Source organism: Acinonyx jubatus, chromosome B2 (genome assembly GCF_027475565.1).
Source record: "Acinonyx jubatus isolate Ajub_Pintada_27869175 chromosome B2, VMU_Ajub_asm_v1.0, whole genome shotgun sequence".
Classification (NCBI taxonomy): domain Eukaryota; kingdom Metazoa; phylum Chordata; class Mammalia; order Carnivora; family Felidae; genus Acinonyx; species Acinonyx jubatus.
Genome location: NC_069385.1, coordinates 147,103,520 through 147,121,568, shown reverse-complemented (window position 1 = coordinate 147,121,568; position 18,049 = coordinate 147,103,520). Strand labels below are relative to the sequence as shown.

The following is an 18,049-nucleotide window of genomic DNA, read 5'->3' as shown; positions in this document are numbered from 1 at the left end:
TTCCATTGTGTGTGTGTGTGTGTGTGTGTGTGTGGTGTGTGTATCACAGTTGCTTTTTTTTAATTTAATTTTTTTTAACTTTACATCCAAACTAGTTAGCATATAGTGAAACAATGATTTCAGGAGTAGATTCCTTAATGCCCCTTACCCATTTAGCCCATCCCCCCTCCCACAACACCTCCAGCAACCCTCAGTTTGTTCTCCATATTTATGAGTCTTATCTATTTTGTCCCCCCGTTTTTATATTATTTTTGTTTACCTTCCCTTATGTTCATCTGCTTTGTCTCTTAAAGTCCTCATATGAGTGAAATCATATGATTTTTGTCTTTCTTGACTGATTTATTTCACTTAGCATAATACCCTCCAGTTAAATCCATGTAGTTGCAAACGGCAATATTTCATTCCTTTCGATTGCCAAGTGATACTCCATTGTATATGGAGGATGTGGTAATATATACCACATTTTCTTTACCCATTCATCCATCGATGGACATTAGGGACCTTTCCATACTTTGGCTATTGTTGAGAGTGCTGCTCTAAACCTGGGGGTGCACGTGTCCCTTTGAAACAGCACACCTGTATCCTGTGGATAAATGCCTAGTAGTGCAATTGCTGGGTCATAGGGTAGTTCTATTTTTAGTATTTTTTGGAACCTCCTTACTGTTTTCCAGAGTGGCTGCACCAGCTTGCATTGCCACCAACAATGCAAAAGAGTTCCTCTTTCTCCGCCTCCTGGCCAACATCTGTTTTTGCCTGAGTTGTTAATATTAGCCATTCTGACAGGTGTAAGCACCACAATTTCTTTATCCATTCATTCATCTTCTTACTTCATGCAAATGTTTATGGCCATTTGGGCTGTTTCCATAAATTGGCTATTGTTGATAGCACTGCTATAAACTTTGGGGTACATATGCCCCTACAAATTAACACACTTGCATCCTGTGGATAAATTCCTAGTAGTGCTATTACTGGGTTATAGGGTAATTCTATTCCTAATTTTTTGAGAAATCTCCACAGTGTTTTCCAGAGTGGGTACAACAGTTTTCATTTGCACCAGCAGTGCAAGAGGGTTCCCTTTTCTCCACATCCTTGCCAACATCTGTTGTTTCCTGACTTGTTAATTTTAGCCACTCTGACAGGTGTGAGGTGGTGTCTCATTGTGGTTTTCATTTGTATTTCCCAGACAATGAGCATATGACATGTGTCTTTTAGCCATCTGTGTCTTTTTTTTTGAGAAGTGTCTGTTCATGTCTTTTGCCCATTTCTTAGCTGGATGACTTGATTTTTAGGTGTTGAATTTGACAAGTTCTTTATAGATTTTGGATACTAACCCTTTATCTCGTATGTTGTTTGCAAATACCTCCACCCATTCCGATGGTTGCCTTTTAGATTTGTTGATTTTTTTTTCCTTTGCTGTGCAAAGGCTTTTTATCTTGATGAGGTCCCAATAGTTCATGTTTACTTTTGTTTCCCTTGCTTCTGGAGACATGTCTGGTAAGAAGTTGCTGCAGCATAGGTTAAAGAGGTTGTTATCTGTTTTCTCCTCTAACATTTTGATGGTTTCCTGTCTCACATTTAGGTCTTTCATCCATTTTGAGTTTATTTTTGTGTATGGTGTAAGGAAGTGGTCCAGGTTCATTCTTCTGCATGTCACTGTCCAGTTCTCCCAACACCATGTGCTGAAGAGACTGTCTTTTTTTCCACTGGATATTCTTTCCTGCTTTATTGAATCCACTGAAACTTATGGAAAGCTTAGGAAAGAAATTACAGAAGACACAAAGAAATGGAAAAACATTCCATTCTTGTGGATTACTAGAGCAAATACTGTTCAATTGTAGATACTACCCAAAGCAATCTACACATTCAATGCTATCCCTATCAAAATTACACCAGCATTCTTCACAGAGCTAGAACAAACAATTCCAAAATGTGTGAAACCAGAAAAGATGCCAAATAGCCAACGTAATGTTGAAAGAGATATCTATAGCTGGAGGCAGCACGATTCCAAACTTCAAGCTGTATTACAACGCTGTTATCATTAAGACAGTATGGTACTGGCACCAACACAGATGTATACATCAATGGGCCAGACTCGAGAATCCAGAAATGGACCCACAAATCAATGGCCTATTAATCTTCAACCTACCAGGAAAGATATCCAGTAGACAAAAGAGAGTCTCTTCAGCAAATGACTGGACTTCCCGTACTATGTTCTGTAAGAGTAATGAGGGTGGGCATCCTTGTCTTGTTCTGATCTTAGAGGAAAAGCTTTCAACCTTTTGCCACTGAGTATGTTACCACGAGTCTGTCATGTATGGCCTTTCTTATGTTGAAGCACATTCCATCTACAACTAATTTGTTGAGAGTGTTTACCATGAAAATATATCATGTTTTCTCAAATGTCTTACTGCATCTATTGAGAAAAACATAAGTTTTTTATTCCACTCTACTCATGTGATGTATTGCATTGACTGATTTGTGTATGTTGGTTTGTCCTGTATCCCTACTACATCCCTCTGATCATGGTGAAACTTTAAATGTGCTGCTGAATTCGATTTATCAATATTTTGTTGAAAAATTTTGCATCTATATTTTGCAGAGATACTGGTCTATAGGTTTCCTTCTTTTTTTCTTTCTATGATTTATCTGTGTTTTACATAAGGTTAATGCTAATCTTGTGAAATGTGTTTGGGATGTTTTGTCTCTTCAATTTCTTTGAAGAGTTTGAGAAGGATTGGTGCTAGCTGTTTTATAAATATTTATGAGGGAAGAGGTAACTATATTTGTATCAGACAAAATAGGCTTTAAGCTAAAAATGAAAACAAGGGATAAAACCTTCAGTATACAAGGGGGTCAATTCATCAAGAAGATATAACAAGGGTAAATATATGGGAACCAACACGGGAGCACCCAAATGTATTAGGCAAATGCTAACAGTTATGAAGAGAGAAATAGACAACTATATAATAACAGTAGGGACTTATATTCTAATATTAACAATGGACAAATCATTCTGACTGAAAGTCAACAAGGAAATATTGGACTTGAGCCATAATTAAAAACATTCAATACACATATATGGAACTTTGATCCAACAGCAACACAATGCATATTCTTACCAAGCACACCAGGAGCATTCTGCAGGATAGACCATAAGATAATTTATATAGCAAGTCTGTGAAAATTGGGGAAAATTGCCCTCTTGCAAGTGTCTTTTTTGATCACACTCCGATGAAAATGAACATTGACAACAAAGAAAAGCCAAAAAAAAAAAAAAGAAAGCTCAATTTTGCAAAGATTTAAAAATTAAATAACATACCTCCCCGAAACTAATGGGTCAAACAAGACATCAAAGGGAAATCAAGAAACATCTTGAAAAAACGAAAACACTACTTACTAAATTATAGGATGCTGCTAAAGCAATGCTAAAGGGAAAGTTTACAGCATTTAAAGCACTACAGTAAGACAAAATATTCTTAAATCAACGACGTAGCTTTACTCCTCCAATAACTAGGAAAAGACCAAAATAAGCTCCAAGTTGGCAGAAGGAAAGAAATAACCAAGTTCGAACTGAAATAAATGAAATGGACACCATAAAACAATTGCAAATCAACTTAGAAGGAAGAAGAGAACCAGAACTCACTGTACAAATGATCTTCTTTTGAGGTCTTCGAAGGAAAGTTAGGTAAGTTCATTCTACTAGACTAAATATTATTTAGATCATAAGCACTATATAGTCTACTGGTTCAGTACACCGGAAAGAAGTAACATAGCTCATTTGCAATACAAAGCCAATCACGTGTGAAAGGAACACAAATCTTTATGTGATTATTTAGTATCATAGTATTCTGATCATATCAGGCTTGCTTCAAACTGATTAAAATTAAGTGATTCGAAGTACATCATGCACACGAGAGTGGAAGTAGCTTCAGGGTAAAGTCTGATGACATTTCCCATGTTGTACACCTTCTATCAACCACGCTCAGATCCATCATCAGAATATAAGCAGAACCCCGAATTCTCCTCCCCCACTTCTGCTTCCAGTCGTGACTCTTCTGGGCAACCACCATTCTGGCTTCCAATACCACAGATTCATTGTGCCTGCTTCTGAATTTCACATGAATTAAAAGTAAATTTTATACCATTCAATTCGAACAGTATGAACTGTTTTGTAGCTGGCTTCCTTCACTCAGCAGTGTGTTTGCAAGAGGCATTCATGCTGATGTATGTAGCTATTATTTGTTGATTCTCATTATTGTATACATTCCAATAGAGGATACATCATAGTTATTTTTAGATTCTTTTATTGAACCCATATTCTCCCCACTAGAATGTTGAGCTCCATGGAGACAGGGCTGAGTGTTGTGATTGCTGATCACAGTCAAAGTCAGTGGAACAATGCCCTAGACAGAGGAGGTGCTTTATAAGGATTTGTTGACTTCAGTGACAACCGGGTTGTAGTCACCCAGAATCTGCAAACCCTGTATTAGCTCCCTCTGGAGCCTGTGGTTCCTCTCACCAGTCTCCTCAGCGCCCCCTTGACCTCCTTGTTCCTCAGAGTGTAAATGAGGGGATTCAGTAGGGGAGTCACCAGAGTGTAGAAGAGAGCAATGCTTTTGTTGACATCCTGCGAGTAGCTGGAGGGAGGCTGGAGGTACATGGAGATGAGTGTGCCAAAGAAGATGACCACCACCATCAGGTGGGAACCGCAGGTTCCGAAGGCCTTCCGCCTGCCCCGGGCCGATTTGATCTTCAGGACGGCCCTGGTGATGTGGCCGTAGGACACTAAGATGAGCGACAGAGGCACCACGAGGAAGAAGACACTGACCGCGAAGAGTTCAGCCTCATTGAAGGAGGTGTCAGCACAGGCCAGCTTGAGCATCACGGGCACTTCACAGAAGAAATGGTCCACCTGGTTTCTCCCGCACAGGGGCAGGGTCATGGTCAGGGCCGTCTGTAGCACCGAGTTGCCGAACCCTGTGAGCCAAGCAGTTAGGACCAGGCGCAGGCAGAGCTGCGGGTGCATGATGATCAGGTAGTGCAGTGGGCGGCACACGGCGGCGTAGCGGTCATAGGCCATGACCGACAAGAGCACACACTCCACGCCCCCGAGCCCCAGGGCAATGAGGAGCTGGGTCACGCAGCCGCCATAGGTGATAGTCTTGTCCCGCCCCTTGAGGTTGGCCAGAGTCTGAGGGACGGTGCAGGTAGTCAGACACAGGTCCATGAAAGAGAGGTTGGAGAGGAAGCAATACATGGGGGTGTGCAGGCGAGGGTCCCACAGCGACAGGAGTATAATGGTGCCATTGCCTAGACAGCTCAGGACATAGCCCATCAGGATGACCACAAAGAGAGGCGTCTCCAGCTGAGGCCTGTCGGAGAAGCCCAGGAGGAGGAATCCTGAGGAGGTGCTGCCATTCGCTCTTTCCATGGCACGCAGTCTGCACAGTTAGCAGGACTCCCCTGTTTTCTCTTGCAGCTTCAGTCCAGCCCTGTTTTCCCAGAGTGGGCACGTTGAGTCTGGGTAGAGGCCTGAGAGTTTGCACACACCCTTCCTTGTTGGGGAGCGACGGGGTGATAAACAGCCACTAAACGGGAGCATCTTCTGTGTTTCGGGCACTGCCCTAGACGTGGGTGCACTTTCTCCCAATGACTTCTGAGGTTGGCACGTTCCTGATCTGTGTTGACTAGATGAGCAAAGTGAGTGTGAAGGAGGTTCAGTAAGTTGCCCAGGGGCACTCACCAGGCTTCAGACTGACTCCACAACCTGGGTTCTTGACCAGCAGGGACACCAGCATTCACTTTTTGTGAATGCATGAACACTGAAGGTAACTGTTGTTTCTCAAAAAAATTAATCTAGTCGTTCTGAGTAAGGTGCAAGTTTGCACTGTCCCTTCCCTCTATGTTTGTTTGCCATCAAGAATTGTAATACGTGCATCTGGCTTTCCTACTTCTAATTTATGGGGAGAAAAAAATATGTTTTCTGAAAGTGCATAGAGAAATTTACCATTAGCAATTTTATACAAGGGGAACAATACATTTTGATGCATAAACTAATGAACGCTGGGGATGGAGCCTGAAATCGTGGTTATGATTGGGAAGCATCTATTGGAAATGATTGAAGAATTCATCGTGCCCAGCGTTCACTTTGCAGGATGACTAAACCTGACTAATTATCACTGACAGCAATTTCAGTAAAATGTCAGGAAATCATCAATCCAATGTTTCATTTTCTTTTGTCTCACATTACAACTCCCTTTCAAACTTTTTTAGTATAGTGGAGAAATATTTTATCAGCATCTCAGTCTGTACTTCCTGTAAAGGTCAACCTCGTAGGAATCATTCTGTTTTTTACCAAAATCATTGGGCTTGCTCTTAGAAATAAACTCCCTTCACCCTTCGCACCATGAGGCAAGCTTAATAATAAATACAACCTGGAAAAGAGTTATAACTCATAAAGTGATGGAAAAGAATCTGGCATTTACTAGAGTCACAAACAGTCTTTGTTGAATGAATCAGAATAGTCAAGAAGATTATGAACTTGAACACGTTATTGAAAATGAGTCTAGGGTTTATAGACACTCAGAGACCTTAGCAAAGCAAAGGAAATCCGGAACAACAAGTAGATAGTCTTGATTATTCAAATTCTAGGATTTTTCACCAAATGCTATGTTGTATGGAAACTTGCAGAACTCTGTATTTTTAAAAGTAACTTTTCTAATAGCAAAATCAATGATGAGCCTAGAGGAGCTCCGGTCACCTCTCTATTATGCTTCCTTTAGGATTCTTGGTCCATTTATCCTTTTATTCCTAAATCCTTTCACTGCTTCTTTGGCTCTTGTTGCTGTGTTGCTGAAGGGTATAATGAATTTGAGAAAATAAGTTTAAAAATGCAATCAAGTAAGAAACAGAATACCAGGGTCATAAGTATAAGTCTACCAGTAATAAGCTTTGAGATTCTCAAGACTACTCTCCCACCCCAACTGTCCCCTTCAAATAAATGACATGATGTTTCTAGCTTTCAATAGGAAATAGGAGATATGATGATTGTAGCTCTTTGTTGAACCCTGGGAGATTTATGTTCCAATAGATCCATTGTCTCATACTGAAGAAGCCTCCTCAGTCCTTGCTTGTCTGTAGCAACAGCATGGATCTTAACGTCTATATCTTCCACATGATCAGGCCTTGGTCCCAAATATCCAGAATCATACAAAGGGCACTAGTCAGTAGAATTTGTCACATGTTTTTGGGGCTTACCTCTGCTTCTTCCCTCTATCCATGTGCTGTAAGGGTGAGAGAAGGGGCTTCTGCAGGCCATCGTGGTGCCCAGAAGGCTCCCACAGGGTTTACAATAGGCTGTTATTTCTGGGAGATCAACAAAACAGCTCATCACTCAGCCAAGAACTTGATTCTCAATGATTTTGTTCTTCTCAGTGATGCAGAGAAAGTGATTGGAACCAAGAAACCATATATTCTGCTAAGAAGCGTGTAAACTGCATTGTGCCTAGAAGGGAAGAATTAAGTTGACATAGACATTTTCACATGAATTTCCATATGCTGTATTATTTTCCTAGTCTTGATAACCAAGGTCCACTAACCAGGTCCGTCCTCAGGACAGCAGGAATGCACTGTCTCATATGTCAGGAGGACACAAATCCAACACGAAGATATTGGCGGGACCTCTGAAACCTGTCGGGGAGAATATACATCTTTGGACCCTTCTAGTCTCTGGTGGCTTGTTTGCTGGCAGTTTTGGGATTTCCTTGAGTTGTGGCTGCAGGATTTCAACTACTGCCTCTGTAGGCAGATGGCATTCTCCTTCACCTGTCTACTCTGTCCTTCTTATAGAAATACCAGTCACTTTGTGTTAGAGCATGCCCTGATTGAGTGTAACCTCATCTGAACTTGAATATGTTTGCAGAAAATTGTTTTCACATAAAGTCCCATTAACCTGAACTGAGCTTTAGGGTTTCAACCACTTTTCTGGTAGGGGAGGTTTGCAAGGGTCACAGTTCAACCGAATTGCAATAGTAGAATATACATATGCCTGTGAAATGATAACAGTTCTTTATTATAAATAAATACCTGCATGCACTGGTAAGACCAAGATGCAGGTATGAGTTCTATCTGATTTCAAGTTCTCGTATTCTCTTATTCCTACAGCAGAAGCCTACAGTGGTAGGAAACACTGATTCCCCGTATCTGGCATGAATATCCAATGAAGGCAATTGTCCTACAGACCTGTTTGTTACACTCACAGATCTGAAACATAACACAGATTCCATGCTTGTGGGATCTGCCACCGAGCATTTGGTTTGAGCTGGAAGAGAAAACACTTACAGTCTTTCACTCTCCAGTGAAGTGGTAATCAGCTAACCTGGAGGTCACATTACTCCTCCATCTAGAAGTTACTGTCAGGAAAGAGCAACTCACCCACAGACACCAGTTCTGCAGGCAGCACCATCAACCTCCCGGGTGTAAGGAATCAGCAGCAAAGGAAAGAATCTCACATCTTCTTAGTAACATTTGAATGAGTGTTAGAGTAAGAGCATGGCCTCTCTTTCCAAGGAAGAATAACAAAGATTACAGATATCCACCTAACTTTTGGAAGCAGCCACTGGTCTTTGAAGAACCACTACAGTTGTATGAAGTGAAGAGATTGGCATATGGATGGGAAAGTGAAGGTCCTGCAGATGAAAGTATATGACCACTGTCCCCGTGAAAGCTAGGACACTTAGACACTTCCCAGTGGTGTGTGGTCATTGATCTGTAGGAAAGTGTTAGGGGATCTAATAGGTAGAACAGAACCCTTAGAATAAAAACAGATTCGTGAATTTACAATATGGCAACTTTCAACAGGACAAACCTTGAAAAAGGCGAATCTGAGAGGCAAGGGCAGACACAATTACTCACTGCTCAGGCTCTGTTCAAGGTAGTAACACTTCTCTCCATCATTACTGTTAGCACAGGTTCTGTCATCCCCAGGGTTTACCTGGAAGATTGTCCACTCATTGCAGAGTGTTTTGGCACATGTGAGGAGGTGTAGTTGAGCGTGGACGGTGGGGCCTGCAGCTAAACACACTTTGGAATCTGCCCATGAATGAAAGGGCTAATATTATATCTGAGGGATGTTTTTTTGTAAGCCACCAAAGTCAAAGTACGTGCTCTAGGGACTGAGGATGTGTGTATTTTTAGTGGCCTCAGGAGGGTCCTGCCCAATGTAACTCATTAGCCTCAGTCGAAGTATATAGAGTTTGGCTCCCCAGAGGCAGCCAAAGAGGAAGGAAGGCTCTGGAGATGAGCAGGTAGTCAATCTTTTCCCACCAAATTGACTAGGAGTGAAACGACTGTCTCTTCCTAACTTCTATTTACCAATACTATTTAATACCATTGGTTACACTACTTTTTGTTAGTCTTTAAATTCCTTTTTCAAGTTGAGGTACAATTTTCATACAACGTAATTTTAGTTTGAGGCATACAACATAATGATTTGATCCTGGTATATATTGTGGGATGATCACCACAAGAAGTCTGGGTAACATCTGTTCCTGCACATAGTGGCCTTTTTTTCTTGTGAGGAGAACTCCTAAGATCTCTTAGCAATTTCCAAGTATACAAGATAGTGTCATTTCCTGTAGCTCCCATACTGTACATTATATCCCCAGGGCCAGTCTTTAGAGTCCCCCCCTTGTTTTCAGAACTGTCATCTTTTCCTACTTAGAAGAGGATATTCCTGAGCCTTTCCCCCTCATGTTAGTCATTTCCTTTCTTTGTTACTGAGTCACTGAAGAAAATTATTTTCCAATGGTGTAATCAACTCTATTACCTTCCAACTTTATGAGACCTTTTTACCCTGTGATCTCTTTTCGTTCTTCAACTTTTATATCCCACTATCTGTTTGTTCATCATCTAAACATATGCTCCTCTATCCTATGAGAAAAATAAAATTGGACTTAAGACCGTCTCTCCGCCCCATTTACTTCTAGCTGTCCTCTTCCATCAATTTCATCTGTTTGTGACCGGACACAGAGTATTGGTGCTTTTTCTCCTTCTGTCATCACTTCCAAATGTTCTTTGTTCCTTCTCCCCCTACCACTCTGTTGAAGTGGTTTTCTGTAAAACCTTTACTGTTCTTCCATTGCACAAAGCAGATGAGCTCACCGTCTTTGTCTTACTTGGTGTAGTATGGCGTTAAGCACGTCCCCTCCTTCATGAAACTGCTGTCCATTGGCTTCTCTCTTTTCCTGTATTTCGTGGGCCCTTGATTCTCATTTCTTTCTACCTGGGCACAAACTTCAATGTTTTGATTTCCTAACATTCTATCCTTTCTTCTCTTCTGTCTCTACACTGTTCCTGAGATACATTGCCATTTCCATGGCTTGAACTACCGTCTATCTAGAAATCTTTGTCAATAAATCTGCAATCCACATCCACAGTTTACACCCCCTCTTGAGTTCCATCCTAAAGCAAATGGAATCTTGGCTATATACTTGTGGATTATTTGTGAACTCTAAAATTTCTGATGTTTCATGTACTGAAAACAACGCTTTTCTACAGGTTAGGATTTCAGAATCTCAATACCAAACTCTCAGTAACCTCAGTGAGAACCCCCTGAAGTATTATTTTTTTAATTAAATTATTTATTTTGATTGAAAGAGATAAAGCATTAGCTAGGAAGGGGAAGAGGGGGAGAGCAGGAGAATTCCAAGTAGGCTCCATGCCGTCAGCACAGAACCCAATGCAGGGCTTGATCTCATGAACCATGGGATCATGAGCTGAGCCAAAACAAAGAGTCAGACACTTAACCAACTGAGCCACTCCAGCACCCCTCCCCTTACGTATTCTTGATTCTTCCCTCCATTTTCATCCTAACACTGAACCTAAGCCTTGTTCATTCTCTCCGACATATTTTTAGAATACATTCACTCTCCAGCACACATTTGTCAGTTGTTATCCATGTGTCAGTAAGATCTTTGTATCCTTGCCCAAACCATTTATTTCTTAAGCAATCTTCGAACCAAACCAACTCTAAGCTTCTACAGGATTATCTGAATTATTTTTCCTCAAACAACACAACCACATCAATCCTTGCTTAAAAATCGTTATGGCAACCATTGACTCCAAGATTAAATAAAAGGCACACCTTTAACATATGAAGTTGTATTTATTCTATGGACCCTCTAGTTGTGGGAAGAATCTCACAATGTATTAACCAGTGGATACACCATATCAGCTTGGGGCCAGCATTCTATTATGCATTTATGATTCTACTGCTTTGCTTCATTTGAAAGGTACTCTCTTGTCCTATTTTCCCATACACCATGTTCCATTACTAATTCAAGACGTTGCTCAAGGATCACGTTCTTTTTCTGTGTAATTTTTAATAAGTGGTTTTTATTATGCAAAAATTTTCATAGCCCCAATACATAACCTTTTGCTATAATGGTTCTTAAATAGGCTGTTTAAAACCTGCTGTTTGTTACCAGAAACTTTCATCTTTCCCCCCTCACCTTTAAGGAAGCATAATTAACAAATAAAACTAAGATTTTTAACATGTACAGCATGATGTTACACATATACCTTGTGAAAGGATTTGCCCATTGAGTTAATTAACACATCCATCTTTATGTTTATCTTTTTGCTTCTGTGTGAGAACATTTAAGTTCTATTCTCTATACAATACAGTGGTACCAACGATAGTCACCATGCTACATGTTAGATCACCAGACCTTTTTCGTCTTATAACTGAAAGTCTGTACCATTTTATCAACTTCTCTTTGTTCCCCCCTCCCATTCCCCAGCCCCTGGCAGACACTTTTTTATTATTCTGTTTCTATGAGTTGTACTTTTTTCCCTCCTACATGTGAAGGATACCACGTGGTATTTGTCTTTCTCTGTCTGGCTTATTTCTCTTAGCTTAATGTCCTCCAGGTACATCCATGTTGTCATAAATGACCGGATTTCCTGTTTGCTAAAGGCTGAATGATATTCCATTGTATATACACACCACAGTTTCTTTATGCATTCATTCCCCGGTGGACACTTAGGTTGTTTCCATACTTTGGGATAGTGAATAATACTGCTATGAGTATGGGAGTGCAGACATCTCTTTCAGATAATGAGTCATTTCCTTTGGATAAAAGCCCAGGAGTGGGATTGCTGGATTATATGGTAGTTCTGTTTTTAATTCTTTGAGGACCCAGCCTACTGTTTCCACAGGGGCTGCACCAATTTATGTTCCCACCAACAGTGCCCAAGGGTTCCTTTCTCCACATCCTGGCCACCACTATTTGTCTCTTGTCTTTTTGATTCTAGCCATTCTAACAGGTGTGTCCATTGATAGGTGAGTGGATAAAGAAGACGTGGTATATAATATACAATGGAATATCACTCAGCCATCAAAAATAATGATATCTTGCCATTTGCAATGATGTGGATGGAAGTAGAATGTTTTACACTCAGTGGAATAAATCGGAAAAAGACAAGTACCATATGATTTCACTCAGAAGTGGAATTTAAGAGAGAAAACTGATGAACATATGGGAAGGGGTGGGAAGAGAATAAAGGGAGACAAACCACAAGAGACTTTTCACCATAGAGAACAAACTGAGCATTGATGGAGGGAAGGTGGGTGGTTGGGGCTAGAGAGATGGGTATCAGGAGAGCACTTGTTGTGATGAGTACTAGGTGTTCTATGTAAATGATGATTCACTGAATTCTACTCCTGAAACTAATATTGCACTGTAAGTTAGCTAACTACAATTTAAACTAAAAAGAAACAAAGATGTGGTATGTATATACAATGGGATATTATTTAACCTTAAAAAAGAACATTTTGCCATCTGCTGCACAATCGGTGAATCTTGAATGCACTACACCAAGTAAAACAAATAAAACAGAGAAATGGAGACAAATACTGTATATTCTCACTTATCTAAGGAACTTTTAAAAAACAGTGCCAATAGATACAGGGAAGAGATTTAACGGATTGCTCCTTGCCAGGTAGGAGGGTGGGGGTGAGCATCATGGGTAAAAGGGGTCAAAATCTATCAACTTCCAGTTACAAAATCAATGTCATAAAGGTATAATGTACATCATGGTGACAAGAGTTAATAATATTGTATTGCCTATGTGAAAGTTGCTAAGAGAGTAATGTGAAAATCTCTCATCACAAAAATAATTTATTAGGTGTTTATGGTGATGGATGTTAATTATGTTTATTGTGGTGATCATTTTGCAATCTACACAAATATCGAATCATATTGTACCCCTGAAACTAATATAATGTTATGCTAATTGTATCTCAATTCAAAAGCAAGAAAATTATTTTTTTAATTTCTTTTTATTTATTTATTAATTTTTATTTTGGAAAGAGACAGAGTACAAGTGGGGGAGAAGGGAAGGGCAGAAGTAGAAAGAGAGAGAGAGAATTTTAAAAAGGTTCCATGATGAAAATGGAGCCCAATGCAGGGCTTGATCCAAGAACCCTGGGGACCCATGACCTGAGTTGAAATCAAGAGTGGGACACTCAACCAACTGAACCACCCAGTCACTCCAACAAGAGAATATTTTTTTACGTTTATTTATTTGTTTTGAGAGAGACAGAGCACAAGTAGGGGAGGGGCAGAGAGAGAGGGAAAGAGAGAGAATCCCAAGCAGGCTCCATGCTGTCAACACAGAGCCCAACATGGGACTCAACTGTGAGATCATGACCTGAGCCTAAATCAAGAGGTGGACGCTTAACTGACCATGCCATGCAGGTACCCTGAGAATTATGTTTTAAAAAGCTATTAGACGCAGTGTGTGTATATACCACATCTTCTTTCTCTGTTCATCGGTCAATTGACACTTGGGTTCTTTCCATAATTTGGCTATTATTGATAGTACTGCTTTAAACATTGGGGTGCACGTGCCCCCTTTGAGTCAGCAGTTTTGCATTCTTTAGAAAATAACCAGTAGTGCAATTGCTGGGTCGTTGGGTAGTTCTGTTTTTAATTTTTTGAAGAAACTCCATCCTGTTTTCCAGAGTGGCTGCACCAGTTTGCATTCCCACCAACAGTGCAAGACCGTTCCCATTGTCCACATCCTCACCAACACCTGTTTTTGCCTGAGTTCTTAATTTTAGCTACTCTGACTGGTGTGAGGTGGTATCTCAGTGTGGTTTTATTTGTCTTTCCCTGATGATGAGTGATGGTGAGCATTTTTGTTATGTGTCTGTTGGCATCTGGATGTCTTTGTCAAAGTGTCTATTCATGTGTTTTGCCCATGTCTTCACTGCATTATTTGTGTTTGGGGTGTTGAGTGTTGAAAGTTCTTTATAGGTTTTGGATACTAACTGTTTATCTGATAGGTCATTTGCAAATGTCTTCTCCCATTCCGTTGCTGTCTTTTAGTTTTGTTGATTGTTTTCTTTGCAGTGCATAAGCTTTTTATCTTGATGAGGTCCCAGTAGTTCATTTTTGCTTTTAATTCCCTTGCTTTTAGAGACAAGTTGAGCAAGAAATTGCTGTGGCTGAGGTCAAAGAGGTTGTTGCCTACTTTCTCCTCTAGGGTTTTGACTGTTTCCTGTCTCACAGTTAGGTCTTTCATCCATTTTGAGTTTACTTTTTGGATGGTGTAAGAAAGTGCTCTAGTTTCATTCTTCTGTGTGTTGCTGTCCAGTTCTTCCAGCACCATTTGCTAAAGAGGCTGTCTTTTTTTCCATAGGACGGTCTATCCTGCTTTGTGGATATTAGTTGGCCATAGATTTGTGAGTCCAGTTCTGGGTTCTGTCTTCTGTGCCATTGGCCTATGTGTCTGTTTTTGTGCCAGTACCCTACTGTCTGGATGATTACAGCTTTGTAGTAGAGGCTAAAGTCGGGAATCGTGATGCTTCCCCTGTTGGTTTTCTTTTTCAACATAACTTTGGCTATTTGGGGTCTTTCGTGTTTCCCTACAAATTTTAGGATTGTTTGTTCCTGTTCTGAGAAGAATTCGGTGCAATTTTGATTGGGATTGCATTGAATGTGTAGATTGGTTTGGGTTGTGCTGACATTTTAACAATATTTGTTGTTCCAATCCATGAGCATGGAATGTTGTTCCATTCCTTCATGTATCCTTCATATTCTTTCATAAGTTTTCTATAGTTTTCAGCATACAGGTATTTTACATCTTTGGTTAAGTTTATTCCTAGGTATTTTATGGTTCCTGATGCAATTGTAAATGGGATTGATTTCTTGATTTCTATTTCTGTTGCCTCACTATTGGTGTATAGAAATGCAACTGATTTCTGTACCTTGATTTTATATCCTGAAACTTTGCTGAATTCATGGATCACCTCTACCAGATTTTTGGTGGAGTCTTTCAGGTTTTCCATGTAGAGTAACATGTCCTCTGCGAAAAGTGACAGGTTGACATCTTCTTTGCTAATTTGGATGCCTTTTATCCCTTTTTGTTATATGATTTCTTAGGCTAGGACCTCCAACACTATGTTAAACAACAGTGGTAAGAGTGGACATCCCTGTATTGTTCCTGATCTCAGGGGGAAAGCTCTCGTTTTTCCCCATTGAGGATGGTATTAGCTGTGGGCTTTCCATATATGGCTTTTATGATGGTAAGTTATGCTCCTTCTATCCCCACCTTCTTGAGGGTATTTATGAAGAAAGAATGCTGTATTTTGTCAAATGGTTTTTCTGCATCATTTGACAGGATCATATGTTTCTTATCCTTGCTTCTATTGATGTGATGTATCACAGCGATTGACTTGCAAGTATGGAACCAGCCCTGCAGCCCAGGAATGAATCCCACTTGATCATGGTGAATAATTCTTTTAATACACTGTTGAACTCGATTTGCTAGTATCTTGTTGAGAATTTTTGCATCCCTGTAATTCTCCTTTTAGTGGGGTCTCTGTCTGGTTTGGGAATCAAGGTCATGCTGGTTTCATAGAATCAGTCTGGGAGCTTTCCTTCTATTTCTATTTTTTGGAACCACCTGAGAAGGATAGTTATTAACTATGCTTCAAATGTTGGGTAGAATTCCCTAGGGAAGCCATCTGGCCCAGGACTCTTATTTGTTGGGAGATTTTTGATAACTGCGTCAATTTCTTCACTGATTATGGGTGTGTTCAAATTTTCTATTTCTTCCCATATGAGTTTTGGAAGTGTGTGGTGCTTAGAATTGTCCATTTCTTTCAGGTTGTCCAATTTTTGGCATATACTTTTCATAGTATTCTCTAATAATTGTCTGCATTTCTGTGGTGTTAGATTTGATCTTACCTTTTTCAATCATGATTTTATCTCTTTGGGTTCTCTCTCTGTTTTCTGTTTGAGCACTCTAGCTAGGCGTTTATCATTTTGTTTATTTCTTCCAAAATAACTCTTAGACTCATTGACCTGTTCTACTGTGTTTAGTTGGATTCCATGTTGTTTATTTCTTCTCTAATCTTTCTTATTTCTCTTCTGTATGCTTTGGGATTTCTTTGCTCTTCTCTATCTACTTCCCTTAGGTGTGCAGTTAGGTTTTATATTTGGGATTTTTCTTGTTTCTTGAGATAGGCCAGGATTGCAATGAATTTTCCTCTAGGACAGCCTTTGCTGCATTCCAAATGGGTTGGACTGTCATGTTTTCATTTTCGTTTGCTTCCATGTATTTTTTAAATTTCTTCTTTAGTTGCCTGGTTGACCAATTAATTCTTTAGTAGGATGTGCTTTAACCTCCCTACATTTGGAAGCTTTCCAAATTTTTTCTTGTGGTTGATTTCAAGTTTCCTAGCTTTTAGATTATGGTATTATCTCATTCTTTTACATTTATTGAGGGCCGTTTTGTGAGCCAGCATGTGATCTATCTTGGAGAATGCTCCATGTGAACTCAAGAAGAATGTGTGTTCTGCTGCTTTTGGATGAAAACTTCTGAATATATCTGTCCAGTCTATCAGGCCTTTAACTTCTTTGTTGACTGTTTCCTTGAGTTTCTGCCTACATGATTTCTCCATTGTTGTTAGTGGAGTGTTAAAATTTCCTGTAATTACCATATTCTTACCAATAAGTTCATGTATGTTTATCATTAATGGGTTTATACATTCAGGTTCTTTCACGTTGGTGGCTTAAACATTTACAAATGTTAGCTCTTCTTTTTGGATAGACCCCATAATTATGATATAATGCCCATCTTCACCTCTTGTTTCAGTCTTTAGTTTAAAACCTAGTTTGTCTGATATAAGGATGGCTACTCCAGCATTCTTTTGACTTCCAGTAGCATGACAGATGGTTCTCCATCCCCTGACTTTCAAGCTGAAGGTGTCCTCAGGTCTAAAATTGACCTCTTGTAGACAACATATAGATGGGTCTCGTTTTTTATCCATTCTGATATCCTATGCATTTTGATTGGGGAATTTAGTCCGTGTACATTCAGAGTTATTATTGAAAGCTATGGATTTAGTGTCATTGTGTTATGTGCAGGTTTCATGTTTCTGGAGATGTCTCTAGTCCTTTGTAGTCTTTGCATTGTTCCGCTCACAGAATGCCCTTCAGGATCTCTTGCAGGGTTTGTTTAGTGGTCATGAACTCCTTCAGCTTTTGTTTGTCTGGGAAAGCCTTTATCTCTCCTTCCATTCTGAGTGACGGACTGCCTTGCTGGATAAAGGATTCTTGGCTGCATGTTTTTCCGATTCAGCACATTGAATACTTCCTGCCACTCCCTTCTGGCCTGCCAAGTTTCAGTGGACAGGGTCAGGTGTGTACTCGCTTATGCATCTACCCTTGTGGGCTAAGGCCCATTTGTCCCTAGCTGCTTTCAGAAGTCTCTATCTTTGTGTTTTGCCATTTTCAATATGATATGCCATGGAGAAGGCCTATTCCCGTTGAATCTGAAGGGAGTTCTCTGTGCCTCCCGGATGTGGATGGCTGCTTCCTTCCCCAGACTAGGGAAGTTCTCAGCTATAATTTGTTCAGATAAACCTTCTGCCCCTTTCTCAATCTCTTCCTCTTCCTCTGGAACTCTGATGACATGGACTATTACTACGTTTCTTTGAATCGCTTATTTCTCTAATGATCCCCTCATGGGCTACTAT

The 18,049-nt window shown here is 40.1% G+C and overlaps 1 protein-coding gene across 1 annotated transcript; it reads right to left on the bottom strand.

The window, feature by feature from the left end:
- Positions 1-4,486: 4,486 nt before the first annotated feature.
- Positions 4,487-5,431, bottom strand: LOC113597918 (putative olfactory receptor 2B8). Its single transcript, XM_027055079.2, has one exon. It carries the CDS (start codon positions 5,429-5,431, stop codon positions 4,487-4,489), a length of 945 nt encoding a protein of 314 aa, XP_026910880.2.
- Positions 5,432-18,049: the final 12,618 nt, after the last annotated feature.